Genomic DNA, 27,083 nt, shown 5'->3' with positions numbered 1-27,083 from the left:
GCTTTGTACAGGTGGCCAGTCTGACCCCAGCCTCGCAGGTGCTCCCGGCAGCCGCTCCTCCTGTTCTTTCGGGCAGTGTTTCCCCTGGTTCCAAGGTTTTTCTGATCACCCTGGGGACGTGATGGGGTGGGGAGGATGGGGAGAGAAGGGCTGAGGGAACAATCGTGTCACGCTGGCTTCTGCTTTGTGCATACACGCGCCTTTGTATTCAGGCAGCTTTGGTGTTGGGCCCAGTGGTGGAGGCGGTGGTGGCAGCTGGCAGGTCTCGGTGTGCACCGGGAGTGTGGGGCTGGGCTGGCGGCTCAGGAGCCGTGTGGACCAGGCTGCCTGGCGTCCAAGAGCCGCCTCACTGTAATTGGGTTCTTGGAGACCTGCAGCGGGCAGGTGGGCAGGTGGGAACTGTTCGTTTCCTCCCAATTAAACGGCTGCAGGTGGAAGATTTGGCAAAGTCTGTCTGGGTCGTCCGTTTCTCTCCAGAATCTTCTTCCGAGTCCTGTTTCTCTGATGTGTATGCCGCTATATTTGCTGGTTGGTTCATTTCACATTCCACAGTGCTGGTCCTGGGCAGGGTCCCAGGCAGGATGCGAAGTCATGGTTAGGGTCCCCAGCATCGCCCCCCATCACCAAATCCCAGGTACATCTCATGGCGCCAGGGCTGGCGTGTCTGCAGCTCTCACAGCCCGGGACAAGGGCCTGGGTGGGTCTGTGGAGCACACTTTCCTGGCAGATGTCAGGGCCAGGCTGGACTGGGATGTGAACCCTCCCCCCACCAGGCTCTGTCGGTCATTCAGTCAAGGGGCCACTCCTGCAGTCTTGGGGTGACGCCCTGAAGGACTGGATCTGACAGGAGCCTTGAACTGCTTGACCCCACCCCTGTGTGTCGCAGGGAGCCTCTCAGTTTCAGGGGACAAAAAGTCCCGCAACAAGAGGCTTAGGGGCAGAGCAGAGCTCAGAGGTCAGGAGGTCTGGAAACGGCCTGCCTCAGGGAAGGTTCGATCCAGCACACAGAGGCCTCCACTCAGCTCTGTCCACCTGGTGGGCAGGTGCAGGTTCAAGGGCAATAGGGGAGCATGTGGACTGGGTGCCACCCACCGCCTCTAAGTGGGCGGTGTGCTGGCTGGCTTTGGGTGCCTGCTCCAGCCACAATGGGAACTGTAGGCCTAAGAGTGCAGTGGGCAGGACTGGTTCTGACTACAGGCAGGGGTGAGTGATGCCGGAGGGGTGAGGAGGGGAGCAGGCCAGTTGCTAGGTCAGCCAGGGACACGCCTGTGTTGTCACATGGGCTTGGAGTGCTGTCATGTTGATTTTGGCATCTGAACTTGGCCTTGGGCCATGGGATGGAGCTACGCATCAGTTGATGAGCTGAGCAGGCACTTATGGTCTGGTCCAAGCAGGGAGCTCCCTGTGCGAAACTGCATGCGGAGTTCAGCGACTCAAGGCTGACAACGCTTTTCCCCGGTGGGCATCCTGCGTGGCGAGGTCAGCTTGCACTTGCGTGGGGACGACCCCAGGCTGCCTCTTGCAGGGTTCACAGGTCCCCGCATCCTCCCAGGTCTGGTGGGGGCTGCGTCTTGTCCAAGGGGGTGTGCTCCTGCATCCACCTGGGCAGCCCTGGAAATGGGGAGACTGAGGGAGGGCTTGGGACCCTGCGGGCGGGAAGGGCTGGGCTTCAGCGTGCGGGGGGTCCTAGCGCGAAGTGTGAATGGCGCCTGCCTGCCAGCCAGCACCTCTCCCAGCAGCTGTGGGTCTGACAGCGGCCGTGGTCTGCTTTAGGCTTTATTTGGGTCCTATTTGAACTCCTCTGAGCTGGAACTCTTTCTTGAAGTACAATCGGATTTATTTTTAGCCCTGTGCAGACCTTTGTGGCGGGGGAATTTAATTACACTCTGCCTAGCCACGAGACCTCCAGGGGCCACAGAGACCCAGGAACCCTGACTGAGTTCTCTCACTCTGGAAGGGGGAGGGCTGGGCAGGGGTCCCGACGGGAAGCCTCCTGCCCCTTCCTGGCGCTCCTCCTGGCTGTGCCTTTTTTGGGGTTCCTCTGACCCTGCTTCAGGCAGGCCCCCCGCCGTGTGATCTCCCATTTGTCTATGGTGGAAGATGGAGGCCGCTGACATCCTGGGAACAGGGACAGAACAGTCCAGGGCCCCGGGCCGCATCCTCTGCTGGTCCTGCTGCCTGAGACCCAGTGGGCAGCTGCCCCTTGCCCTCTCCAGGGGCTGGAGACCCTTTGTGTCATGGGTCGCTGGCAGGTGTGGCTGACCCGTGTGGCCTGGCAGGTCTGGGAGCACACGTGTCACTTATTAAGGCCGCAAAAGACCTGGCCTGTTTGGTGTTATTTTTGATGTTCAAGATGGTGTGGAAATTTCTGTTTTTATGTGACCCAGTTTCCAGGCTTTGACAATGTTCGTCCCTGCCCCCCTCCACCCCTGTCCCCCTGATCTTGGCAACCAGGCGGGTGCACCTGCCCCTCCCAGGGTGCTCAGCTGCGGCTCTGACGCTCAGGTGAGGGGTCAGCTCTGGGAGAGAAAGAGAAACAGAGAGAGAAACAGAGAGAGGCAGGGGAGGAAGGGCGAGATGAATGCAAGGTGGCCGCTCAGGAGCGTTTGTTAAGCGCTCTGCTCTGGCCGCTGGTGAGGCCGCCTGTTCTAACCTTCCCTGCTTTTCTCCTCTCGCCCAACAGTGAACGACCTGCAGGAAGAAGCCAAGAATGTCATCAGCTCACCCATGGCCCCCGCCGTGGACGTTCACCCTGAAGACGCCCAGCTGGGTACTGGCACCCCATCCCCCCAGCTAGCTGTCACGAGACAGTCGGGCTCCGGGGGTCCCATGTGACTTGGTCAGCTTGGCCTCTGGGTCTGGTGTCATGGTGGGGGGCTTTGAGGGTCCTGGTTCCTAGCTCAAATTCATACTTTAAAAATTGCCTTGTGGTCTGCCTGGTCTGCAGGTGTGGGGAAGGCAGCGAGCGAGCAGCCAATACCGTGGGGGGCCTCGCAGTCCCCAGAGGGGCTACCTGGGGAAGCCCCAGGGCCTGCGGGGCGCAGAGGCCAGTGGACAAGGCCTTCTGTGTGGCTTTGATGAGAGGAACAGGCAGGGCAGATCAGCAGGTGCGGAAGGTCTGACTGGTTTGCATTGTCGCGGGGGAGGGGGGCTGAGGAACGTAGCCTGCAGGGGTCGGGGGAGGTGGGGCTGGGCCTGGACATGGGCTCTGGAGGGCTCAGCAGGACAGATGTGCCTTCAGGGGCAGAGTCAGCCAGCCCTGGAGGGACAGCGAGGCCAAGTCAGCCCCTGTTGGTACTGGCTACAGCTGCCCTGAGGCCTGGGCTTGCCGCCTGGGGCCTGGCGGGAGCAAGGTGGCGTAGGGGGCATCTGGGGCCCAGCTGACCCGGATGGCAAGGTTGGACTCCTGGGCCGAGGTCCCTGACTCCAAGGGAGGCCATGGCCCATTGCTGCCTGTGGTCTCTAAGGTGAGACTGGGGTAGTGGGAGCTTGGAGCTCAGGTGCAAGGTGGGGCTGGGGCAGACGACGCTCTGAGCTTGTGGGGTACCATTTTCAAGTCCAGCTGCCAATCAACCCAGGGCCACGAGTTGGGCGGTGCCCAGGGTCCTAATAGGCTGTGTGGCCCACTCTCCTTTCCTGGCTGATCTTTTCATGTTGCCCTCCCCCCATTTTTTAGAAAGATTTATTTATTTATTTTTATTGGAAAAGCAGATATACAGAGAGGAGGAGAGACAGAGAGGAAGATCTTCCGTCTAATGGTTCACTCCCCAAATGACCGCAATGGCTGGAGCAGAGCCAATCCGAATCCAGGAGCCAGGAGCTCTTCTGGGTCTCCCACACGGGTGCAGGGTCCCAAGCCTTTGGGCCGTCCTCGACTGCTTTCCCAGGTCACAGGCAGGGAGCTGGATGGGAAGTGGAGCTGCTGGGATTAGAACCAGCACCCATATGGGATCCTGGTGCGTTCAAAGCGAGGACTTTAACCACTACGCTATCATGCTTGGCCCCTTCCCTCCTTTCTTAAATGTTATTTTACACAGAGAGAGAGAGAGAGAAAGGGAGGGAGGGAGCGAGAGAGGGAGAGAGAATGTCTACAATGACTGGGACTGGGCCAGGCTAAAGCCAGGAGCCAGCAACTCCTTCCAGGTCTCCCACGTGAGCGGCAGGGGCCTGGTCACCTGAGCCAGCCCCGTTGCCTCCCAGGGTCTGCGTTAGCGGGGAGCTGGAGCCAGGGATACACCCAGGCTCTGTGAGGTGGGCTGCCCTGGCAGACCACCTGCTCCTGGGCACTTGGGCCTGTAGCAACCCCACATGAGCTGGGACAGCCTAAAACATCTGCAGCCATCGCTGCGTGTCCCCTGGCGGGGTGGCGTCATTGCTGCCGGTCGGAGCCCCGATTTATACACCCCAAGAGGTCGGGTTTACCTGAGACACTGAGGGAGGCGGGTCCTCTCCCAGGGGCCCTGAGCTGCCCTCACCTGCCCGCACCTGCCCTCTTCAGCCTCTGCCCTCTGGCTCGGAGCACCCGGTGCTGGGCTCTGCTTTGCCGTTCCCAGCATTCGCGGGGCTGGCCGGGGGGTCGGCGCCCCAACTTCCCTGCTGTTCCTGACCCCTCACTTCCCACAAGCGCCGACTAGGCTGCTCTTCTCTCTGGCAGAGGAAAATGAGGAGCGCACCATGATCGACCCCACCTCCAAGGAAGACCCCAAGTTCAAGGAGCTGGTTAAGGTAGGCTGTGCTGTTGTGTGGCCTGAGTGGGATTTGGGGCTACGGTGAGCAGAAAGGGCAGAAGCAGGGCACCTCAAGGGGCTGAGTGTTGTGGTGGGGATGTTGGTCAAGGAGGTGGGGTGGAACCCCTGGGAAGGTCCTTGGGGGCAACACTGAGTCCTCTGGACCAGCCTGGGTGACCTCTCACAGCACCGCACAGCTGCCCCCTGGGACATTGGAGGGGGCACCTGCAGAGTGGAGTGTGCGACCCCGACCCGTTGCCACCTCTGCCACGAGCTGTCAGTTGCACCTGCATGTCTGTGTGCAGGCTGCAAACTTTAGTGTTTTCAGTTTACAGGTTTGTTTATCTGAAAAGGCAGAGTGACAGAGGCAGAGAGATCTGCCATCGCTGGTTCACTGCCCATATGGTTGCATCGGCCCAAGCTGGCCAGGCTGGTGCCAGGAGAGCTTCTGCCAGGTCTCCCACATGGATGCAGGGCCCAAGCCCTCGGGCCGGTTCCATGGCTTTCCCAGGTGCATGAGCAGGGAGCTGGATGGGAAGTGCAGCAGCCGGGACTTGAACTGCCGTCCGCGTGGGATGCCTGGGTTGCAGGCAGCAGCTTTGCTCACTGTGTGACAGCACCAGCTCCCTCATGGAGCTTTTGTCCCCAGTGGTATCCAGCGTGGTCCTGCACTGCCCCCGCCCTCGCTCTTCTTGCTCCCCCGGAAAGCATTGGGGCTCAGCATACCTGCTGGTGCTGGAGAACCAGGGTGTGCTGGGCCCACATCCCCACCCCGAAACTGCTCGTGTCACAGTCCCTGGGCACTGTTCATGCAGGGCAGCAGTTAGGGGTCCACCAGGTGGGCCAGGCACCCTGGGGAGGAGGCCTTCTGGTTTGTCACTGTTGGGGGGCTGTGGTGGTAATGGTGGGTTCCTGAGTTTCCAACCTCAGCAGATAGCACGTGACCTGTCTGGCTTCAGGGTGGGGATGGGAAGAGTGAGTGCTTAACTGTACCAGGTCAAGGCCATGGGCAGGTGTGGCTTGGGGAGAAGCAGGGGGGTGAGTGTGCAAAGCTTGACAGCTGCTGGGGCCTCAGGCCGGCCCTGCGGCCTTTCCTGGGGGTGCCACTGGTCTGGACACACTCTGCCCAGCATGGGCTGTGGGGTGCTGGGCACGGGGAGCAGGGCACGGAGCGTGGGGCTTGGAGTGTGGACAGGCAGTGCCTTCCTCTCCAGGAGCTCATTTCATGCCTCATCTCCCCATTTATTGGACAAGACTCTCTGGTCTGTCCGTTCTGCTTCCCTCCTTCCCCGTGAGGAGAGAAGGCTCCCATGGGTGTGTGGGCATTGGTGCCGTGGGAGCCGCCTTGTGCTGCCCCGGCCTGCCAGCCCGCCCGTTGGGGAGCGATGAAGCCAGAGCTGCGGGTCCTGGTGTGACCCGAGGGAGCTGGCCCATGAGCCAGGTTCCATCCGCTGCAGCCGGCTCATAAAAGGGCGTAATGGATGGGCTGCGAGGGCACTGTTAATCCTGGCCTGGATGTTGCCCGCCCGCAGGGCTGGGCCTGCAGCTGAGCTGGGAATAGCACCTGGCGCTGTCTTTGAAGCCTCCAGTGTGGCGGCTGATGGAGGTGGGCCGCCTGGGAGGGAGCAGGTGGGGTGGTCCCTGGGCCTGCGCTGACGGTGCTCTGGGGCAGTGAGGTGGGCCGCCTGGGAGGGAGCAGGTGGGGTGGTCCCTGGGCCTGCGCTGACGGTGCTCTGGGGCAGTGAGGTGGGCCGCCTGGGAGGGAGCAGGTGGGGTGGTCCCTGGGCCTGCGCTGACGGTGCTCTGGGGCAGTGAGGTGGGCCGCCTGGGAGGGAGCAGGTGGGGTGGTCCCTGGGCCTGGGCTGACGGTGCTCTGGGGTAGTGAGGTGGGCCGCCTGGGAGGGAGCAGGTGGGGTGGTCCCTGGGCCTGCGCTGACGGTGCTCTGGGGCAGTGAGGTGGGCCGCCTGGGAGGGAGCAGGTGGGGTGGTCCCTGGGCCTGGGCTGACGGTGCTCTGGGGCAGTGAGGGTGAAGTTGTGTGGCTCCCGGGCAATGCACTGCATCTCCACCTCTCCCTGATGGGCTTGGGTTGTGGCCAAGATTCTAGTCTCCTGTCCAACGTTAGCTTAAAATTCCTCTTTGAAGATTTATTTATCTACTTGAAAGGCAGAGTTTCAGAGAGAGAGAATTTTTTATCCATTGGGTAATTCCTCAAACAGCTGTTTGCAGCCAGGCCAGAAGCCAGGAGCTTCACCCAGGTCTCCCATGTGGGGGTGCAGGGGCCCAAGCACTTGGGCCATCTTCTGCTGCTTTCCTGGGATCACTAGCAGGGAACTGGACCAGAAATGGAGCAGCTGGGACTTGAACCTGTGCCCATATGGGATGCTGGCACCACAGGCAGAAGCTTACCGTGCTGTGCCACAGCACCAGCCCCAGGTTTTTCTTTTGTATTTTAGTTTTTGCAGAGCAAAGATACAGCCTCTTCTGTTTGCTTGGCAGGCCATGCTGTGGGTTTATGACCTGCCTGCCTAGGAAAACTTTCTAGAACGCTTCTTGGCTGCTGAGTGCTTTGCCCAAGCTTCTGCCCTGGGTGGCTTTGCATGGGAGTGTTGAGCAAAGCCAAGGCCCCACCCATGCGCACAACACGGGCAGCCCAGCTGAAATGACAGGTGTGTCCAGAGGCATCCCCTGCGTGGCCCAGGAAAGAGCCCTCCTGCCCACTGCCTGTTTGCTTTAGGTCAGAGGGTCAGGGAAGCAGCTTGGGAGCCAAATCCTGGTGTGCGTCCCACGGAGCCATGGCAGGTGCTGGCATGGTTAGAGCCCAGTGCCAAGAGCAGTGAGCAAGGCTGCCTTCAGCAGCTGTGGGGCTAACAGGTGCCCTCTGGCACCCCCGTCCTCCCTGCGCCCCTCCCTGGCACCCACTGGTTTCCTTGATGTTCACAGCGCCCGGGGCTGGGCCTGGCAGGCACACTCGCCCTCCCTGCACCCCTCCCTGGCACCCACTGGTTTCCTTGATGTCCACAGTGCTCGGGGCTGGGCCTGGCAGGCACACTCACCCTCCCTGCACCCCTCCCTGGCACCCACTGGTTTCCTTGATGTCCACAGTGCTCGGGGCTGGGCCTGGCAGGCACACTCGCCCTCCCTGCACCCCTCCCTGGCACCCACTGGTTTCCTTGATGTCCACAGTGCTCGGGGCTGGGCCTGGCAGGCACCCTTGCCCTCCCTGTTCTGCCTGGCTCTGCACAGAGCGCCCAGCCTGTGGTTAAGTGGTGACTTCTTCCATGTGGTGCCAAAAACATAAGCACTTATGGAAGAAAAACAAAACCAGATACATCAGGTCTCATCACTCCCGGGAGCATTGGTGCTTCAAGAGGTGTCCAGCCCACGTGTGTCTCAGGCTTCCCTTGACTTTACCCACCCGGGCAGTGCGAGTACGGCCAGGGGGTTTGTGGCACGTCCATGTGTGACTCTTGTCAGACATCCTGTGGTGCCGTCGGGCCCTGGGCTTCAAGGGGGAGCTGGCAGAGGCGAGAGGCCGCCTTTGTCCTCGTGGTTGACCCTGTCACCTGGCAGGGTGACCCCTGTCTACTGCTGTAGTTTTCTTTGTAAAATGACGACACCCCCGGGGAGGAGAATGTCTGATTCGACTTCCGTCCTCCTGGGATAGGCCCGATGCATCTGCTTGGTCCCCGAGCTCGGCACATGTAGGTGCATTCTCGTAGTGGCAGTGCCATACACCACGCCCCAAGTGCCAGGGACAGAGCCACAAGCCCATGGTTTCTGTCCTCGGGGGAACTTGGGGCTCATTGCAACCATCTGATCTGTTCTCGCTGTGGCTGTCAGCAGGCTGCAGTGAGAGCTGTGGGGCTGGGTGGGGCAGGCGCCTGGCCTGGGAGGGGTGGGTGGGAGGAAGCTGAGAGCCACAGGGTGGGCTGAGGGTGTCCTGGCTATGCAGGGAGGGCAGGGCCAGGGCACAAGAGGTAGGCGTTGTGCCGTACGCCAGGTCAGGAAGCAGAGTAGGCAGAGAAGAGGAGTCCAGGGTGGTGGTTCGCTAGTGGTCCTACTGGCTTCCCAGGAGCAGGAGCTGGTCTGTGAGTGAAGGGTTTGGTTGGAGATGCCCATGGAGGACTGTGCCAGTGGCAGGGGTGCAGGGCAGAGGGTGTCTGCTGAGGTTCTGGTTGGAGGGGCAGCTGGAGGAGAGTAAGGACAAGAGGCTGAGGCTGGGGGAGTGCAGGTGGCCAGAGGAGGGCGGAGCCACAGTGTGATATGCCGGGGAGACAGAACAGGTGCTCAGCTGGGAGCTTAGGCCTGGCAGGGGGAGGGTGCCCAACAGTCAACGCAATGTGGCGGGAGCCTCAGGATTGGCACGCCAGGGCTTTCTGTGAGGAAGGGTGAGGAGGGCTGGGCTGGATGGCGGCCCCATCATCCCTGCCTTGTGGAGACAGCATGGGCACACGCCACCCTCTCCTGCCCAGCTGTCCTTGGCGGGATTCCCTTCTGGCTGTCACAGCCTAGTTTCTTGTGTCATGTTTTCGAGTTAGTGGGGAGACAGAATCTGCCCGCAGGAAACCCGCTCCCAGCTGCCTGCAGCTGTTCTGCCGAGCATTCAGGAGCGGTGTGCTCTGGCCCAACCTTGGCCTTGTCTCCACCAGGGGCCTTGGACTGCTGTTCCCGGTGTGCCCCAGGAGGATATCTCATTAGCTCTGCTTGCATGGGAGAGCCATAGGTGTCACCTTGCTGCCTGGATCTGGCCGGGCGTCCATTTTGCTTTGTGGGAAATCTTGCCCCCTGGGAATCCTGTTTTTGCCACCGGCACCGCCATCCCCGAGGCGGACCCTCTGTGAAGTGAGTGGGAAGTCTGCTGGGAAAGGCTTTGGTGGTGTGGGCAGACTCCCTGTGTATAGCCTGGGCAGGCAGTAGGCGACGGCCCAACTGGACCCTGCACCCACGTGGGAGGCCCGGAAGAAGGGCCTGACTCTTGGCTTTTTTGGCCGGCTAGGAAGTCAACCAGTAGATGGAAGCTCTCTCAGTAACTCTCTCAAATTAATAAATTGATCTCTACAGAGAGTAGGAGCTCCCAGCTTGCCCGTGACCTCATGGCACCCCTCCTCCCCAACTCCAGGCTGTGGTGGGACAGGGTGGGGGAGCTGCACTGTGGATCCGACGGGCGCGAGACAGGACATTTTGTTTCCCTGCCACCCACCCAGCTGTCCCAGAGCTATGAGGGCGGGCACCATCGGCGCACATTCATGGCCACCCCCTACCAAGGTGAGCTGGTGCCCTATGAGTGCCCCTGCCAGGGTCCTCTCGGGGATCACGCGAGGTCCTGATGCCCCCTCCCCACAGGTCCTCCTGGATTGGGTCAATGATGTGCTGGTGGAGGAACGCATCATTGTGAAACAGCTGGAGGAGGACCTGTATGACGGGCAGGTGCTGCAGAAGCTCCTGGGTAAGTCGCCCAGCCCAGCCCTGGCCGGGCGCCGTCAGCCCCAAGGCCCCTGCAGTGTGGAGCCAGTGTGTTGGGGGGACCAGCAGGTGCCGGCTCAGGGCCAGCTGGGCCTCGGTCCTGTCAGGTGCACACACACACACGCTTGCCTTCCTTCCTGGGCCGAAGCTCACACTGTGAGCTCTCACATGCTTCCTCTGTCCCCACATGGCATGTCCTGCCCTGGAGCTGCGTCCCTGTCCAGGCACACGGCCGCACGTCCTTGATTCCTTGTCCCACGTGGGCCTGTGTGTCACACCTGCTCAATTCTGCTGGCTGCCAGTCCTCTGTGACCACACAGGACTGGGCTGGCGGTACTGGACCCTGAGGAGCTCCAGAGGGGTTCCAAAGTCTTTGATCCCACATGGAGTCCCCCGTGCATGGAATGACGCACCTCTTACAGCTCAGCAGGAGGACCGTCCCCCAACCCCGGCCCTCTGCCCAGTGCAGGGGACTGAGCCAATGTGTTTGGGCTGCCTTTGTCACCAGAGACCCATCCCCCCACACCCCAAGCAAGAGGCAGAGAAAGGATCTCCCCAGCAGAGGCCGTGGATGAGCTGAGTGGAGGTTGCATAGGAGTCAGAGCCACTGAGGGGCAGCCAGGATGCGCTGCCTGGAGGGGGTGTCCCAAGGGTCTTGGCTTGAGTCCCTGCGAGGAAGCACTGGGGGCAGCTTCTGCAGCTGCATGGCCGTGGCCCCTCCCCAGCACCCTCCTTCCTCCCTACACCCGCCTTCACACCCCCACCCCATCCTGGGCAGGATCTAGGGACCAGGTCACGGGACCCCGTCTGCAGGCCTGAGCAGTCGCCGCACCATGCATTAATAGGTCCTTGGAAAGTACGTTTGGAGGGAAGCATTTCATTTTTTCATGCACTGGGTGCGTGCTCAGGCGCAGGAGTGGGTGCAAGGGAAGCACGAGGGAGGAGGGGCCTTCTCTCACCCACTCTCCTCCCCGTAACATACATCTGGCAGTTGGAAGCGAGATGGCCACGAGGCAGGAGTAGCCTGTGGTACCCCATGGTCCTGCCCCCGGGGGAGACTGGCCACGCTGGGTCTCTGCGTTGGCAGTTGAGTCCTGAGACAATGGGACGTTTCCTGCGCCTCTTCCTGCCCAACCCGCACAAGAATGGGGGAGAATTGCAGATTCTATGGATTTCTAAACACATCTCCTCTTGGGGTCTCGAGCTTTTGGCAAGCATGGGGCCTCAGTGGGCAGGGCGAGGGCAGCTGCAGGACACTTTGGAACCTCTCCCAAGACCACTGTGCTTGGGTATCCCCCGGACGGCCCCTGTCCCACCAGGGAACCCCCCCGAGTGGTCCACCCCATCCCATGTGCATGGAAGGCCGGCACCACGGATTTACCCTGTCCCCTCTTAGCATCTTCCCAGAACTGTATGTGGGAAGGCCCCCACCTTGCTTCTTCTTTGGGGGTCCCATGCTGTGCCCACTCTCCTGACGCTCTTGCAGAGAAACTGGCCGACCACAAGCTAAACGTGGCTGAGGTGACCCAATCCGAGACGGGCCAGAAGCAGAAGCTGCAGACAGTTCTGGAAGCTGTGCAGGGCCTGCTGCAGCCCCACGGCTGGGCACTGCGCTGGACGGTGGACTGTGAGTGGCCATGGGGATGGCCTTGGGGTCTTCCTCTAAGACGGGGTCCCTCGTCACGGTTCAGGTCAGGGCCGGAGGGCTGTGACTCAGAGTTCCTAGCAGAGGGTAGGAGTCCCCTTGGGTTTGAAGCAGGGCTTTCCGCTAAGGCCAATGTGCCAATGACCAAGGCAGTACTGGGGTCCATGTGGCAGGCTGGGCTGGCGTTGGGAGCATGCAATATTCCCAGCTCAGAGTTACAGGAAAGGTGTCCTCTGTGCTGACCACCCCCTCTCTCCCAGAGTGGGGCAGGTGCAGGTGGGGTCAGCCCTCGTGGGCTTGGCGAGCTCAGCCTGAGACTGTGGGAAGAGGAGACCCGGGTGCTGGGACCCGCCTCCTGGCTTCCTGGGACAGAGCCAGGCTGCCTCACTGAACACTGGGATGGTGAGCTGCAGGTCCCCACCCAGAAGTTTTGCCTGTGACTGGCGCCCAGTCCACCTGCTGGGGGTGCAGCCTGGGGCTCATGGGGGCAGGGATTGGCATTTGCCCGAAGCAGCCCTCAGCCTCGACTACTGCCCCTGCTACTGGTGGCAGGGCTGGAGAACTTAGCCAAGACGATCATGGACATTCCCCTGGCTGTGACCTCTGTCTCGCTAACGTGGCCACTCTACTCTGTCCTCCTTATTACTCCCCAATTTACCGCTTGTAAAACCAGAACACTTTCCAACTTGGTGGCCCAAGGCACTCAAAAGCAGACCCCTACCCAACCCCCATGCCCTGTCTGTCCTGTCCTGGCCTCTCTGTGGTTTCCCTGAGATGTCACCCTTTAGACGTGGGTTCTGAGTCCCCCTAGGATCTGTTCTGAGGTGTCTCTCCCCTCTCCCTTCTGCCCCCAAGCAATCCACGGGAAGAACCTGGTGGCCATCCTGCACCTGCTCGTGGCTCTGGCCGTTCACTTCCGGGCCCCGATCCGCCTTCCGGAGCATGTCTCTGTGCAAGTGGTGGTGGTGCGGGTGAGTCCAGTCCTGCTGCCACCGCTAGCCTGCCCACCTGCCCGCCTGCCCGCCTGCCCACCTGCCCGCCTGGCCAGATAGCTGGGCAGACCAACTGCCCGCCTGCCCGCCACTGGCCTGCCCGGCTGCACCGCCCTTTCCTTCTCGGCTTTCTTTCCTCGCCTCTTGACAAGATGCGCGTTGTGCCCTGGCCTTCAGAGAGGTGATCAGTACTGGCACAATGGCACTGATTGGAAGAGGCGGACGCTGAGGCGGACGGGCGTGGAGGTTTAATTTTCCTCATTTTTGAAAAGACCATTTGTCTCTCTCCGAAGCTGGCTAGTCAAAATGTGGTCCCTCCAGCTGCTCATTACTCCCTGCGGGAGGTCGGGGCCAACCGGATGAAGCTTATCTTCAAATCAAGGCTTCTGTGCCCTGGCTCAGCAGGCTGGTGGCAGTCCCTATCAGCTCGTTCCCGAAGCTTCACTTCCCGATTCACTGAGTGAAGGGATAGAAACACAGGATCCTGGCAACAAGAGTGGAGCCAGAGTTTCCCCTCCCTGGCCAATCCCTTATGTCTCAGTGACTACCACGACACGGTTTTCCCATTGCAATTCTATCCGGTAAATGGGCGTTAGCTCCTACTGCGCACCAAGCCCTGGCACGGGTCCTGTGGATGCCCAGACAGGAAAACATGTCCCGGGACTCGCAGGGGCTCCTGCTTTGTCTGCAGGAGCTGGAGCTGTGTCCGCATGGGTTTGACTTGAGACCCCAGTTCCGCTCTCTTCGGTTTTAAAACTGTCAGTCAACCTGAAAGCCTCTGGGATTTGGGAAGGGGGACACCGGCTGGCTGAACTGGGGTTTCCAGAGCTGTTCTGACCCTCTCTGTTTGTGGAAGTCACCTGCCACATTCCGGGTCCTTCTCAAGGGGCCGGCATCGCCGCCCCTTGTCTTGGATGTTTGTAGTCCAGCGGCAGCCAGGAGAGGCGTGCCAGGGACACATGAGAAGGCGGCTCGCAGCCCACCTACGTCAGCCGCAGGGCAGCGAACCGCCTGTACACCCAGGGACAGGCACATTTCCTTTCACTGCTTGCACTCGGGTCCAAGGCAGACTGTGGGACTGCGGAGAGCTCAGCTGACCCGGGCAAGTGCTTACTGGCACCGTCTGCCTTGGCCAAGGGCACGGGATTCTCAGGAAGCGGAAGGGAAGGAGGGGAGCTGGGGGCTGTAGCTGGCTGCTGCCGCTCCTCAACGCTGCCCTGCATGCCCCACGTTCCCTAGTGGACACTCAGTGTGTACTTGCATGAGCAGCAGGTGTCTGGGCCCTCCTGGGGAGCAAGCCCCACCCCCACACTTCCTTGGAGGCCATGATCAGGGGAGGAGGGTAGCTCTGACGACAGGCGAGGGGCCCACGAGGGATTCAACTAGTGGCTTAGCTGCATGCTGGGCTCTGCCTGGAGCTCACGTGACCCCCACCATCCCCACCACCACCAAGGTCTCATCACACCTGGGGAGGTATGTCTCATGGCTGCCCTAGCAGGTGCAATGAACCCCAGGGCTTAACCCTTCCCTGTCCTGCCAGCCAGGCCTGCTGTCTCTCCTCTGCAGTGTCTCCATCCCGGCAGCCTTGGCCACTGCCATCCCAGGTGCCTCACTGTGTCTCTTTCCCACCTCTTAGAAGCACACTGGTCCTCTTGGGACCAGAGCTCCTGATACCTGCCCAGGCCATTTCTGAGCTAGGTGGTGTGCCGAGGTTCCGGTGGACGTGAGCTGGTGGTGGCCTGTCCTGCCTGGCCCACCCTGCCAGGGTCTGCTGTACTGCTTGCTGCCCCCTCCCCCCGGCTACCACCTGGGAATCCGAGCCAGAGTCTTCTCCCTAGATGCACGTAGGCGCCGGCGTGCGGGCTGGGACAGGCTGCGGCTGCGCGAGGGTCCCCTGCGGTCAGCTGGGATGTGCCTGGAGCTGTCAGCACGCGGCTTTGGGGCCCCCTTGCTGTGTTCCCTCCCGCATCCGGTTGGTTGTGTGTCTATGTGTTTGTTTTGGCATTTTCAGAAGCGAGAAGGGCTGCTGCATTCCAGCCACGTCACGGAGGAGCTGACCACAACCACAGAGTAAGTGGCGGTTGCCGCTGCCCGTGCGAGCCCGACTTGGGTCACGCCCCAGCTCCCCTCAGCTCCGTGGGAGCTGCACGCCTGGGTCCCCGCCTCTGCACACGCACTGTGGCGTCTTTAATGCTAGAACAAACAGATGCTCCCCAGCCTTTGGGTTGTTTGTTTCTTATTTTGGAAGGTGAGCTTTTTTTTAAACTTGTTTTCTGTTTTTATTTATTTGAAAGAAAATCACAGAGAGAAGGTAGGGAAGGAGGGAGCTCTTGCATCCCCTGGTTCACTCCTCAAATGGCTGCAGTGGCCAGGGCTGGGCCAGGCTGAAGCCAGGAGCCTGGAGCTCCATCCGGGTCTCCTACAAGTGGCAGGGGGCCGAGCGCTTGGGCCATTTCCCGCTGCGTTAAGGGGGAGCTGAACCTGGAACCGACACTCATGGGGCATGTTGGAACAGCAGGTGGAGTCTTAACTTTCTAAACCTCAACACTGGCCCTGGCGGGTGAGCCTTAGGAATGAGGAGTGTGTGTGTGTCCCCATTCTGCCACTGCCTGAGATGCCAGCATCCCTTATAGGTGCCAGTTTGAGTCCCAGCTGCTCCACGTCTGATCCAGCTCCCTGCTCGTGCCCTGGGAAAGCAGTGGAGGATGACCCAAAATGCCTGGTCCCTTGGCATCCATGCGGGAGACCTGGCCCCATGCTAGCTGTTGGGGATCTTTTAGGGGTGGGCCAGTGAATAGAACGTTTTCTGTCTTGTCCCGTGTAATTCTGCCTTTCAAATCAAATAAATGTAAGATAAAATAGGAAGAATACGGAGTTGGGGGCAGAGGGAGAGCGGGCCCCAGTTAGTTCAGGATGGCACCAGAGGATGAGGAAGATGAGTCTGCCCAGCATGGTGACCTTTGGTGGCTGTTGGCCTGTTTGCCAGCTGGGCATGGGGTGGGACCTGGATGTGGTCGGCCCAGTGGACCCCGATCAAACGGCAGCTAGAGCCGTTATGTTTACACCCAGTTTGGGGTCAGTGCTTTGGGCTGGGCTCAGCCGCGTGGTTCTTACCTCTGGTGGGCGTGTGATTGTGAGCAGGTGAAGGCTGTACCAGGGCTGGGTGGCCTGTGGGGGCCTTCCCCAGGTGTGGGTGCTTGGTGTGGCCTCCCCTAGGGTTCCCCAGGCTCTGGAGCCAGCCTCTTCTTCCTCAGCATCCAGACGAGGCGGGAGACAACTGCAGGTTTTTCTCACTGACTACTTCAGGGTACAGGACCAGAGACACCCCCACCTCCAAACACAGGCCCGCCCAGGCATAGTGCAGCTCTGTGGAGGAAGCCACGGCCCCCAGGCCCCTCGTGGTGGAGGTCCAGGGTCAGGAAGCAGCAGGGTGTGGTCCTCCACCAGTGCCCCTTCCCTTGCACCCTGTCTCAGCCGCCCACCTGATGCTCTGTGTTCTTGTTTGCAGGATGATGATGGGCCGCTTTGGTGAGTAACTCGGAGGGGAGTCCTGAGTCCTGGCACCCTGGGGCTGCCCCAGGATCCCCAGGCTGCTCTATGTGGTCACGTGGTGTGGGGGCGGGGGCCTCCGGGAGGGGCTCACTAGAATCCTGGAGAGCATGTCTGGAACCACTTCCCCTCCCATCATGCGTGAGGGGCCAGATGGGGGCCCAGAGAAAGGCGGGGAGGGGTGGGGCTGTCCGCCAGATGCGGATGGAGGCAGGAGGGGCTCTGGCCCTAGGGGACCCCTGCTGCCTCACTGCTGACAGCAGCCGTCCCTGGGGGACCCCTGCTGCCTCACTGCCCTGACATCAGCCGACCCTGGGGGACCCCTGCTGCCTCACTGCCCTGACAGCAGCCGACCCTGGGGGACCCCTGCTGCCTCACTGCCCTGACAGCAGCCGTCCCTGGGGGACCCCTGCTGCCTCACTGCTGACAGCAGCCGTCCCTGGGAGTGTATGCAGCAAATTCCCAGGGGTATGCTCTGTCTGCCTCACATTTGGCAGCTACCACCAAAGCCGGGGGGGCTCTTGAGGACAACCCCCCAATCCAGTTCCTATAGCCCACCTTACCAGCATGCTGCCTTCAAACTTTGGCTCTGCAGTGCCACACTGCCGCCTGTCAGGGGTCGGGGAGTCTCCTGGCCTGTCGGGGTTTCTGTAAGGGCCGTGGAGCCCTGCCTGAAGCCCTTATCATCCCGTGGGGCAAAGGGCTGCTGCTCCCCAGATGGCAGCTGGGGACCCTGAGCAGGTGTGGTAGGAGTGGGACCTGCAGGTGTCTGTAATGTTGCCACGAGGGTCATGTGTTGTCATGTGTGCCACATGTCAGTGGACAGGCCTGTTGGAGGAGCAGGAGACCCTCCCAAGGCTGAGCGATTACCAGACCTAGATGTGCAGGGTGGGAGTCCCTGGGTCAGAGCCGGGCGCCCTGGGGGCAGGCACCCTGGAGCCCTCCCTGCCAGTGGGAGCTGCAGGCGGGCGTTAGCTGTGGCAGCCCTACAGCTTCTGCTGATGCCAGCTGCTGGTTACCCCTGGGGGCAGCCACATGCCTGGCCTGGCTGCCTGTCACAGTGCTCAGCTCTGGCATGCTCCACAGCCCCTCTGCCCTGCAAAGCCCCCTAGGGTGCAGCCACCCATTCCAGAAGGTTCTACTGCTGGGATAGAATTGTGAAAGCCCTGGTGACAGTGTGCCCCGCTACAGCTCCTCGGGGCACCCCCACTCCCAGTCCCCTCTGCCTGAGATGCTGTCCCCGGGAGCAGCCCAGGGCTCACTCCCTCGGCCCTTCCTGGGGACACTCTGCCTGACCTGGCCTTGCCGCCCACCTGACTGGCTACATCTGTTTCCATTTGTCACACACAGTGCTTGGTGGGCCTGACCTGGCATCACTGTCACCCTCAGAGCCTGTGTGCTGGCAGACTGTGGTGCAACCCCTGCATTCACACCCTTCACTCTTACCCTGAACTGGAGGTGTCCTGGGGGCTGGAGCCACGGCTGCAGCTCCCAGACATTCCAGGGGCTTCCTGAAGGCTGGCCAGGCAGGGCCTGGCCTACACTGCCCACTGGGCAGTATAACCCATGAGTGCTCTGAGCCTGCAGGGAGGGGCTCCTCTGACCATCCTGGCTGGCCTGGTAGCGGTGGGAGCACCACTGCTACCAGGCTGGGAGCCAGGAGCAGTCTGGTCTCCATGGCAACGGACCAGCGGCTGCTGCATCTTCCTTCCGCCTGCTGGCAGGCTTCCGGGAGCCCCTTCGTAGGATGAGGTGGTGAGGGATGGGGAGGGCTTCCTCTCGCTCCCCGAGTCTCCCGATCTCTCCGCAACCCCATCACTACCCGGTGTACGTCTCCAGGCACCCCATCCTCACCCTGGACCCCAAGTTCAAGTGGGCTGGGCACAACACAAGGGGGGTGAGTAGTCCCATTCCCACTGCCAGCTGAGCCCAGAGAGAGTACAGGTGGCTCACCGCCACCACCCCTGGAGAAGAGACACAGTCCCAGAGCTTTTGGACAAAGGCTTCCAATGTCAGAAGCCAAGGTGGCTGCACATGGACCAGCTCAAGCCCGTGCACTTAACTGGGCTGTACTCGGCTCCTCTGAGGCATTCCTGCTCTCTCAGGTGCAGGGCTGTGTCTTGCTTGTCCCAGAGCCTAGGAGGGAGAGGTGTGGGGGCAGGGCGGCCAGGGTCCAGCATATACAACCAGTGAGCTCAGCCTGGGTTTTAGTTCTCAGCCCAGCACTGAGGAGCGGAAAGAAAGAGCTTCCAGTCTTGCGGCCGGGATTTGAACCCTGATGTGTATTTGTTCCTGAGGCCTGGTGCACCCCAGGGGTGCTTCAAAGCTAGCCCGCACCCTGTGGCCCCTCCCAGCCACATGGTGTGCGACATGGCCCCGGGGCCTGGGCACAGGTGAGCAGGAGCTAGTGGGGGAGGTGTCTGCCGCCTCCCCTGTGGCTGACTCTGCCAGCCCAGCGGTGGCCCAGCTAAATATACCCCACTGACGTCAGGCCCCGCACTGCTCCTGGGGCCTGCCTCGGGTGCGTTCAGAGTTTGCGTCTCGCTTTGTCAAGATCGAGCTTGGCTTCCTGGCCCCCCGAGCCAACCATCTTCCTGACTGTGATCAGGCTGAGATAGTTATAAAAATACCGCGCAGCTGCTGGGACAGAAAAGCCGCTGGTGGTGGCGGTGGCGGGAAGGCAGCACCCCGAGGAAGTTCCGCTCCCCCAGCACGTGTGTGTGCATTGAGGATTCACACATGCCTGTGCTCTTGTGGTCTCCTTCCGCTGTGCCTCTCCCCACTCCCCCTCCATCCCATAGACGCCCAGCTGGGCTGAGGGTGTGGGCTGCCTCCTTCAATGCACCTTTCTTTGAGGGTCTTAAGGGGGTGGTGGGGTGCACACTTCCCTCCCAAGGCCTGGCTGGCTTCCCTGTTGGAGCTTCTGCGACCACCCCACACCTGCTTTTCTCCATCCCTGCCCTTGGGCAACCCAGGTTCCAGAGGCAGGCACCTGCCCCATCTGCACCCAGGTCCCCAGCTCCCACTCTGGCAGAAGCTCAGGCTGTCCCCTGAGGCCTTGTCCTCCTGGGTCCTGGAACCTTGAGGCAGATGTCAGGGTGCCCCGAGTCCTTTCTGGATGTCCCCCGCCTTCCCAGGGACCTCCCCTGTTGCTGCTGTGGAGTCCAGCCAGGAGCAGCCATCTCACGCCTTGAGCCTTCAGGTGGCCCCCCTGCCAGGCAACTGTCCCTAGCCAGCCCCTCCGTGGCTGCAGAGGGGAGAGGCTCAGTGAATTTGGAAGGTCTGGTTGGGCTTGAGTGAGGGCTGAATGGGATAGGCTCAGGTGGGAGAAGGAACGTGGAGAGACGTCAGCTGTCCATTGCTGGTGAAGCCCCATAGCCCACTGGGGGGCAGTTCTGGAGTGGAGTCGCCAGTCCCTGCCGGGCTCCAGCTGCCGAGCCCCTCTGTCCTCGCTGTCCTGGGAGCTGGAAATGGCAGGGGCAGGGAGCTAACGCCCCTGAGGAGGTGTAGCTGGGGAGGAGCACAGCGAGCAGGAAGGGGCGGAGGGGGAGCCATGGAGAACAGCCGGTGCAGAGCCCTGAGGTGGGCAGGGCCCAGCCCAGGAGTGGTGGGGCAGCAGCTGTGAGGCCAGTGGGCAGGACGGAGCCCTGGGGGCGAGTGCCGCTGAGCCTTCCACCTCCACGGGCTTCCAGGAGAGGAGACCTGGGGCTGTGGGGGTGGCATTGAGAGAAGCAACCCAGTTTGCACTTTCAAGGACTGTTGGGGAGAGTGGGTGGAAGGGCAGAGGTGGGCAGAAGCCACGGGCTGCAGCCAGAGGAGGCCATGGTAGTCGGTCACAGACGAGACACCTGCCAGAGCCTGGTGTGGAGGGAGAGCTGGGACCCCTTCGAGTTCAGGGCCCAAGGGAGGCTCCTGACTCCCCAGGGCAGTGTATGGAGGAGGGGAGAGCTGGGGCCCCTTAGAGTCCCAGGGCCCAAGGGTGGCTCCTGGCTTGCTTTGGAGTGGGCGGTTTGCTGTGCAGACTTCATTGGCCATGGATCCATCTGCCTGGCTTTGCCAGGAGGCACTGACAGCTTCAGCGCTGGCAGGAGTTAGGAGGATCCTGGGCAGGCGTGGGCACTGAGGCTGAACATCCCCACCGGGATCAGGTCTGGCAGGCAGCATCGGGGGCTCGCCTGGGGATTAGGGCCGCGCTGGGTGCCTGCTTCAACCCCTGTCCTTGAATGTCCTGGCAGAACGCGACGCCTTTGACACACTCTTCGACCATGCCCCTGATAAGCTCAGCTTTGTGAAAAAGGTGAGGTCCCCTCTGCTTCCAACATTTTCTACAGCGCCAGTGCCTATTGGGAGGAGGGTGGGGGGATGTTTGCCACACAGATTGACATCTAATTACAGTCAGATGTAACTACAGTGCATGCAATGAGCACCTTTTAACCCAACTTCTCAGCTCCCAGCTATCTTCCAGCCCACCCGCTCTCCTGAGCCAGCTGCGGGGGTGGGCCACTGTGTCCGGGCCTCTTTTCCTTAGTGGTCCATCCACCTGCTGCCCGTCGCCAGCATCATCAGGGCCTGCCCGGTTAACAGGCTGCCCGAGGCCTGGGTGAATTTGGAGCCCCAGGGACCAGCAAGCATCACCTGGCTGCCAGCCAGTCAGTTGGATGTAAAACTCCACGATGCATCTGGGACCAGGGAAGAGTCAGCTGCTGGCCTCTGCTCAGATGGCTGCTGCTGCGACAAGTGTGGGACAGCCGTGGCTCCTTCCTCCTTGTGACATTCACGGAGGCATTGTCCCTGCTGTCTCAGGCAGTACCCCCGGTTGGTGGTCAGTGTAGGACTTGTCAGCTTTCCTGGGCTGACCTGCAGGGCAGTTCTGTTCGTTGCTGGTGAGGTTTCCTTGCTGCTGCTCCTGGGTACCCCACCCTTGGTCCAGGCTCAGCTGGCACTGGCTCCCGGGAGGCCTTCATGGAAGCTGCTGGAGCCAGGCCCTCTTGGCATCCCTGGGCCCCATCCCCTCCCCTGGCCACACCTGGCCTCGGGTACTGGGACAGACTCAGTCTAGTAGATGTGTCCAGTCCAGGTCCCCCATAGCCCCGCCCCAGCCTCTGCTTCCCTGTGCCTGGGGTGCCGTGGCAGGGTGCGGCAGGGCTGTATGCCTTGCTTTCAGCTTATCAGCAGAGCTGGCATCTGCGTTGTGGGCAGCTGGGCCGCTGGCAGTGGCCTGACAGCTTCTTGCTCCTAGCCAGCCCTGTACAGCTGCCATGCTGCGCTTGTGGAAGGCCAGGCTCTCCCAGTCCACTCACCTGCAGCCCTAGAGACGCTATAGGGTTCATAAACGCAACTGTGGCTGGGTGCCAGCTGGCTCTTCCCGGCAAGCCATGGCCAACCCACACACAGGCTATCTGGCGCTTGCTGGCAGCCCCTCCACGGAGCCTCTGTGCTTGCACACACACCCATGTGCAGGTTTCCTGGGTATGTGTACATGTCAGTTGTGTGACTGTCCAGGCTGGGGCCCGTTCTTCCTGCCTTCCTGTCTCCTGCAGCCTGAGCTGATCAGTAGACCTGGGCAGGTACCTGAATGAGAGTTGGCTTGCCTGGGCGTGGGGCTGTGTGGGGTGTGCTGTTTCCCTTGGAGAAAGACTGGTTTTCCAGAGAGAAGCCAGGGGCCCTTGCCAGGTAAAACAGCACAACCGAAGGCCTGGCCTGGGTGACTCAATGACCAAAGGGGCCCTAGGCTGCAGGTGCACTTAGCGTAAGTTTGCACACTTGCTCATCTCCCCCCTTTCCAGGAGCCGTTTTCTCTGCTGGATGGGCTGCGGGCAGGGTGGAGAGCACAGGTGTGTGCCTGGGCACCAAGTGCTGTCCTGTGAACACTGTGTTGGGGTTGGGCCCTGCACCTTTGGTTCTGTGGACATAGGCGGTACGGGCGTGGCCACTGATACATCCTGTCTGTACCCCAACAGTCTCTCATTGCCTTTGTGAACAAGCACCTCAACAAGCTCAACCTGGAGGTGACAGAGTTGGAGACCCAGGTAGGCGGCGTGGTGGGCGGGGGTAGCCGGGCTCAGCCCCACACTGGCTCAGCCGTTGCCCAGTCCCTGTCACAGGAACACCCCACCCCTGGGCACCGCAACTATGGAGTGTCGGCATGGAGGCTGCAGGGCAGAGGCCAGCCTGGCCTGGGACCCAGCAGCCGTCTTCAGCATCCCCCTGCAGACACCTTGCTGTGGTCTTTGCCACCCTCCTCCTTGCCTTCACCCACTGTGTGGACACAGCCATGGAGGAACAAACTGTGGCCTGCTGATTGACTCACCAGGGCTGTCTGCCTTTTTACAAATCATGCCCATGGGGGTGAAGGCTCACGGACCTTTGTTCTGGAATGTTCTATCTTAGCTGGCATCCTAGCAAATACTCAACGCATATCCTTCCAGGGAATACGTGCTAGAAGTCTGTAAAATACTCCCATCCAAAGCTCAGAGAGTGTCACAAAAATATGTTTTCAAGTCCTCTGTGAGCTTTAAGGACAAAAGATAATTTTCCTGGGATTAGCTGGGTGCCGGAATGCTCAATCGCCCTCATGCCCTATGGATTCATCTTAAACCTCTGGGTGATTGCCTGGGACTTCCAGTCTTTCCTTTAACTCCCTCATTTGCTTTTCTAATTAAAAAAGTAATTCAGGCTCATCATAGACACGTCTGAAAAGGCAGATAAGCAAGACCCATAAAACCAAGTTGGAAATCCTGTCCCAGGAGGCGGCAGTGTGGGGAGTGGGATGTGCGGGCCCGTGGTGGGCAGCGGTGTGGGTGGGGGTCTGTCTTGGGGCCGGATGCCGCGTGTCTAATGCAGCCATCCACACTGCTTCATGCCAGGCATGGTACGTAGCCGCTGACGGAATGCTGATTCTGCTCTTTGGCAAATGAGCGACGCAGGAGGCGGCTTGGTGAAAGTTGAAAGCGCTGGCTTCTCCTCACCTCTCGAGAGGAAGCCGAGTGCTGCCAGGGGCTGGAGCCACGGCTCCCAGACCCTGCTGGTGCACACGGGCCGCACTGCCCACCTCCTGTGGGGCGTGGTGCTCCCGGGCCCCTCTCCTGTTCTCTGTTGCCGTAAGCCAGCAGCACACACAAACCTTTGGGCTGTTTATAAATTTATAATCGCACTTCTCCATGGAGAGGAGGCTCCTGTCCATGTCTGTCTCCTGGGGGTGAATGTGTGGAAGTGAAGCCTGAGAGTGAAGGTCATGTCCTCCAGGACTGCCCAGGTGCCACTTGCTCCTGCCGGCGGCCGTCGGTCACCTCCTAGAGGGCCTATGTGTCAACCTTTCTGGCCAGAGCCACTCAGATGGAGTCCATGCTGGGATCTTCCTCTGTCTGTGACCAGTGGCTTCATTTTCTTTTTTGGTCATCACACTGTGTGAGCCATGCCCACTGCCCTATGTCACAGCGCTGGGAAGGGCAGTGCCTGGCAGGGCTGCCACCTCGTGCCCATAGGCTCACGTGTCGCTTTCCTGGCTGCAACCCTGGGCTGTCGGATAGAAGGCTGTGTGCCTCGGATGGCTCTCTGGGCCCATGGAGGGGGCAGCTCACCTGTCCCAAACTTGCGACTCTTCTGCCTTCAGCTCCTCTGGGTCCATGCCTTTAACACCTGTACCCTGTCCTGGCTTACTCAGACAGGGACGGCCCCTCCTCTGGGTGCAAGAGGGGGGCTGAGCTCTATCCTGAGTTCAAAAGCCCCAGGCAGAGCGGCAATGCTGGATGGAGGGGCCAGGGGACCCAGATGGGACCCCTGGAAACAGCACTGTGTCTGTGCAGTTTGCAGATGGTGTGTACCTGGTGCTGCTCATGGGCCTCCTGGAGGGCTACTTCATTCCCCTGCACAACTTTTACCTGACGCCGGACAGCTTCGACCAGAAGGTATGCACAGGGGCCCGGCCTCACTGGGGGCCTCGCAGCGTGCAAGGGCCCCCCGCCAGCTGCCTTCACTCCCTGGCATGGCCGCCAGAAAGTACGACATTGGCGGCTGTGCAGGGGACAGCATGTGCAGCACGGGGTTGATGGTGCGCCCTCCTCGGGGCCCGTGTGCTTTTGCGTGAGCGTGGCCAGGTGTCCCCTGCCGGCCCCGTGTCCCTCCCCTGCTTCCTGCCGTGGCCCTGATGCGGAGGTCTCTGTTCCCCTCTCTAGCACAGTTGTTTTTCTATGCAGGAAGAACAGAGCGTGTTTGTGATTGTATTCAGTTGTCCCAGTGTCCTTGGAGGTTGCCTATGGTGCCAAGGTCCTGGGAGCTAATTTTGAGATCTGTGTAGGTCCCCAAGTCCTTCTGCCAGAGGAGGGAGGAAGTGTGCCTCCACCCTCCCATCTGTTGTAACCGCTTTGTGAAGGAATCTTTATCGCCGTCTTGTGCTAAATCAACCTGCAAGAGTGTTAGGTGTTTGTGGGTGCTTGTGCTGCGCCGTGTCATACCATGTGCCCCCCCATTGGCCTGGGGTGACACGCTATGCCCGGCCCAAGGTGGACACGGGGAAGGAGCTGCCTGTCCATCGCTTGGGGATGACGCAGTCGTCCGCCCGCGTGCAGTCCAGATGTTGCTGTTTTTCTAAATGCTTCTTGTCCTTGAATGTTTGAATCCACGCCCACATACTTGCCCGACGTCCACACCTATACCCACTACGTGCCCACACACAAGCCCACGTGCACGCTGCACAGGCATACGCTTCTATATGCATACACTCCTCCCCACACACATACTCACACCCACGCCCTCGCACTGTCACACCGCCAGATAATACACACACAGACCTATTTTCTTGCACACACGTTATGAGTGCATTCACTCATAAGGAAAATAGGATTTCTTTTTTTTTTAATTATTTATTTTTATTGGAAAGGTAGATATACAGAGGAGGAGAGACAGAGAAGATCTTCCATCCAATGGTTCGCTCCCCAAACAGCTGCAATGGCTGGAGCAGAGCCAATCCGAAGCCAGGAGCCAGGAGCTCTTCTGGGTCTCCCACATGGGTGCAGGGTCCCAAGGCTTTGGGCTGTCCTCAACTGCTTTCCCAGGCCACAGGCAGGGAGCTGGATGGGAAGTGGGGCAGCCGGGATTAGAAGTGGCGCCCATATGGGATCCTGGCATGTGGAAGGCGAGGACTTTAACCACTACGCTATCACACCAGGTCAGGAAAGTAGAGTTTCATGGACCCAGTGTTTAGGTCTGTGGTCCATGCCTCCAGCGTCTGTCGTTGCCGCTGTGAGGGCGGAAAAGCTCAGCTCCCGTGGCCTGCACTGCTTGGCCTCGCGGGTTTCTGTCACTTGATCTTCCCGAAGCCCTAGACCCACGAGTCAGGCAGGCAGACGGCACAGGCTGGCGGCCGCTGAGCCAGGAAAGCTACCCTCACCCTCAAGTCTTTAATCTGCCTGCTGGCGCCTGGCACTGGGCAGTCTGTTGCAGCCAAATGGTGCACCTATCTCACCTGCCAAGACGGAACGGGACAGATTAGAGAGGTCTTGGCACGCAGTAGCCCATACTGAGCAGACAGGGAGAGGCAATGCGAGCAGAAGGCAGGGGATGTGCCAAGTGGGAGCCTGTGGCCATGTGGGTGCCTGAGCAGGGTCTGGGGAGGAGACATCCCGTGTGCCCAGGCTCGGTGTGTCTGCCTGCAGGAGCCCCCTCTGACCTGAGGCTGGCGGGGGACTCCCGTACAGACCCGCCAATGGCTGGCTGGCATCTCTGCCACACAGGGTGGCTGTCAGCGAGCCAGACCATTTCTGGGGACTCCACCCAGGGGTGGCTTGGCCCTGGGGGCTGGCTGGGGTGCTCACCTTGGGATCCTGGCTGGGCCCCTCTGTCCCCAGCCCCTGCGTGCCCCTTTTTACTCCCCAAGGGGTGACAGCCACAGTGCTGGGTGCTAGCATGTTTCTGTAAGCCTAAGGACTTGGTAACGCATCTTCGGCCAGGTACCTGGTCTCCTACTGCCTGGGGCTGAGCCCCGGCAGGCTGCCCGTAGCGCCTGTGTGTCCTGGACACCGCTTGCCTGGGGGACAACAGGCATGTGTGGCTGAAACTGCATGGGGCCTCCACTCTGGCCTTGGGGTGTGGGCAGCAGGCAGAAGAGGCCCAAACGGGAGCAAAGTCCGGGGGTGGTGATGTAAGCTGTTCCCCCTCTCCTCTGCTTCTGAGCATAGCAATCAATGACTTCAGTTTTTAAAGATTTATTTATTTTTATTAAAAGGCAGATTTTACAGGGATCAGGAGAGGCAGGTATTCCATCCGCTGATTCTCTTCCCCTAGAACCCTCAGTGGCTAAGTCTGGGCCAGGCTGAGGTCAGCAGCCAAGAGCTGCTTCCGGTCTCCTCCGCAGGGGGCAGGGGCCCAGGCAGCTGGGCCATCCTCTGCTGCTTTCCCAGGTGCACTGGCAGGTTGCTGGGTTGGAAATGAAGCAGCCGGGACTTGTGGCATGCTGGCATTGCACGCAGCGGGTCTCTGCTGCACCATGGTGCCAGCCCCTCCTGAGTTTTACGGCAGGAAAGCATCTTGTTGCGCCTTCTGGCCACGTTGGCAGCCTCCCTCTTGACAGAAAGTCTGCTGCGTGTGAAAAGATTAGTCAGTCTTCCATCTCTCTGGTTTTTGTGGATCAAAAATATCTGAGGAAAAATTGTGTCTGTTCTTGCTTGTCATTAGACCTTAATGATGCAGGCAATAGCTTGTTACACGG

General features: G+C 60.6%; 1 protein-coding gene across 5 annotated transcripts in view; it reads left to right on the top strand.

Moving 5' to 3' along the window:
• Positions 1-27,083, top strand: part of PARVB (parvin beta) — a 54,405-nt gene that overhangs the window by 24,780 nt on the left and 2,542 nt on the right. For 4 of the 5 annotated variants that reach the window (XM_058673425.1, XM_058673429.1, XM_058673428.1 and 1 more), the window contains exons 2-11: positions 2,684-2,770; positions 4,655-4,725; positions 10,073-10,175; positions 11,679-11,819; positions 12,693-12,808; positions 14,841-14,899; positions 16,338-16,357; positions 20,614-20,675; positions 22,339-22,407; positions 24,184-24,285. In XM_058673425.1, coding sequence (XP_058529408.1) covers positions 2,684-2,770; positions 4,655-4,725; positions 10,073-10,175; positions 11,679-11,819; positions 12,693-12,808; positions 14,841-14,899; positions 16,338-16,357; positions 20,614-20,675; positions 22,339-22,407; positions 24,184-24,285 — 830 coding nt within the window. The remainder of the gene's footprint in view (positions 1-2,683; positions 2,771-4,654; positions 4,726-10,072; positions 10,176-11,678; positions 11,820-12,692; positions 12,809-14,840; positions 14,900-16,337; positions 16,358-20,613; positions 20,676-22,338; positions 22,408-24,183; positions 24,286-27,083) is intronic. The other variant, XM_058673426.1, reaches the window with a different exon arrangement.

Source organism: Ochotona princeps, chromosome 15 (assembly GCF_030435755.1).
Source record: "Ochotona princeps isolate mOchPri1 chromosome 15, mOchPri1.hap1, whole genome shotgun sequence".
NCBI classification, from domain to species: domain Eukaryota; kingdom Metazoa; phylum Chordata; class Mammalia; order Lagomorpha; family Ochotonidae; genus Ochotona; species Ochotona princeps.
Note: the sequence above shows the minus strand (reverse complement) of the source record. Positions and strands in the feature narration are given on the sequence as shown.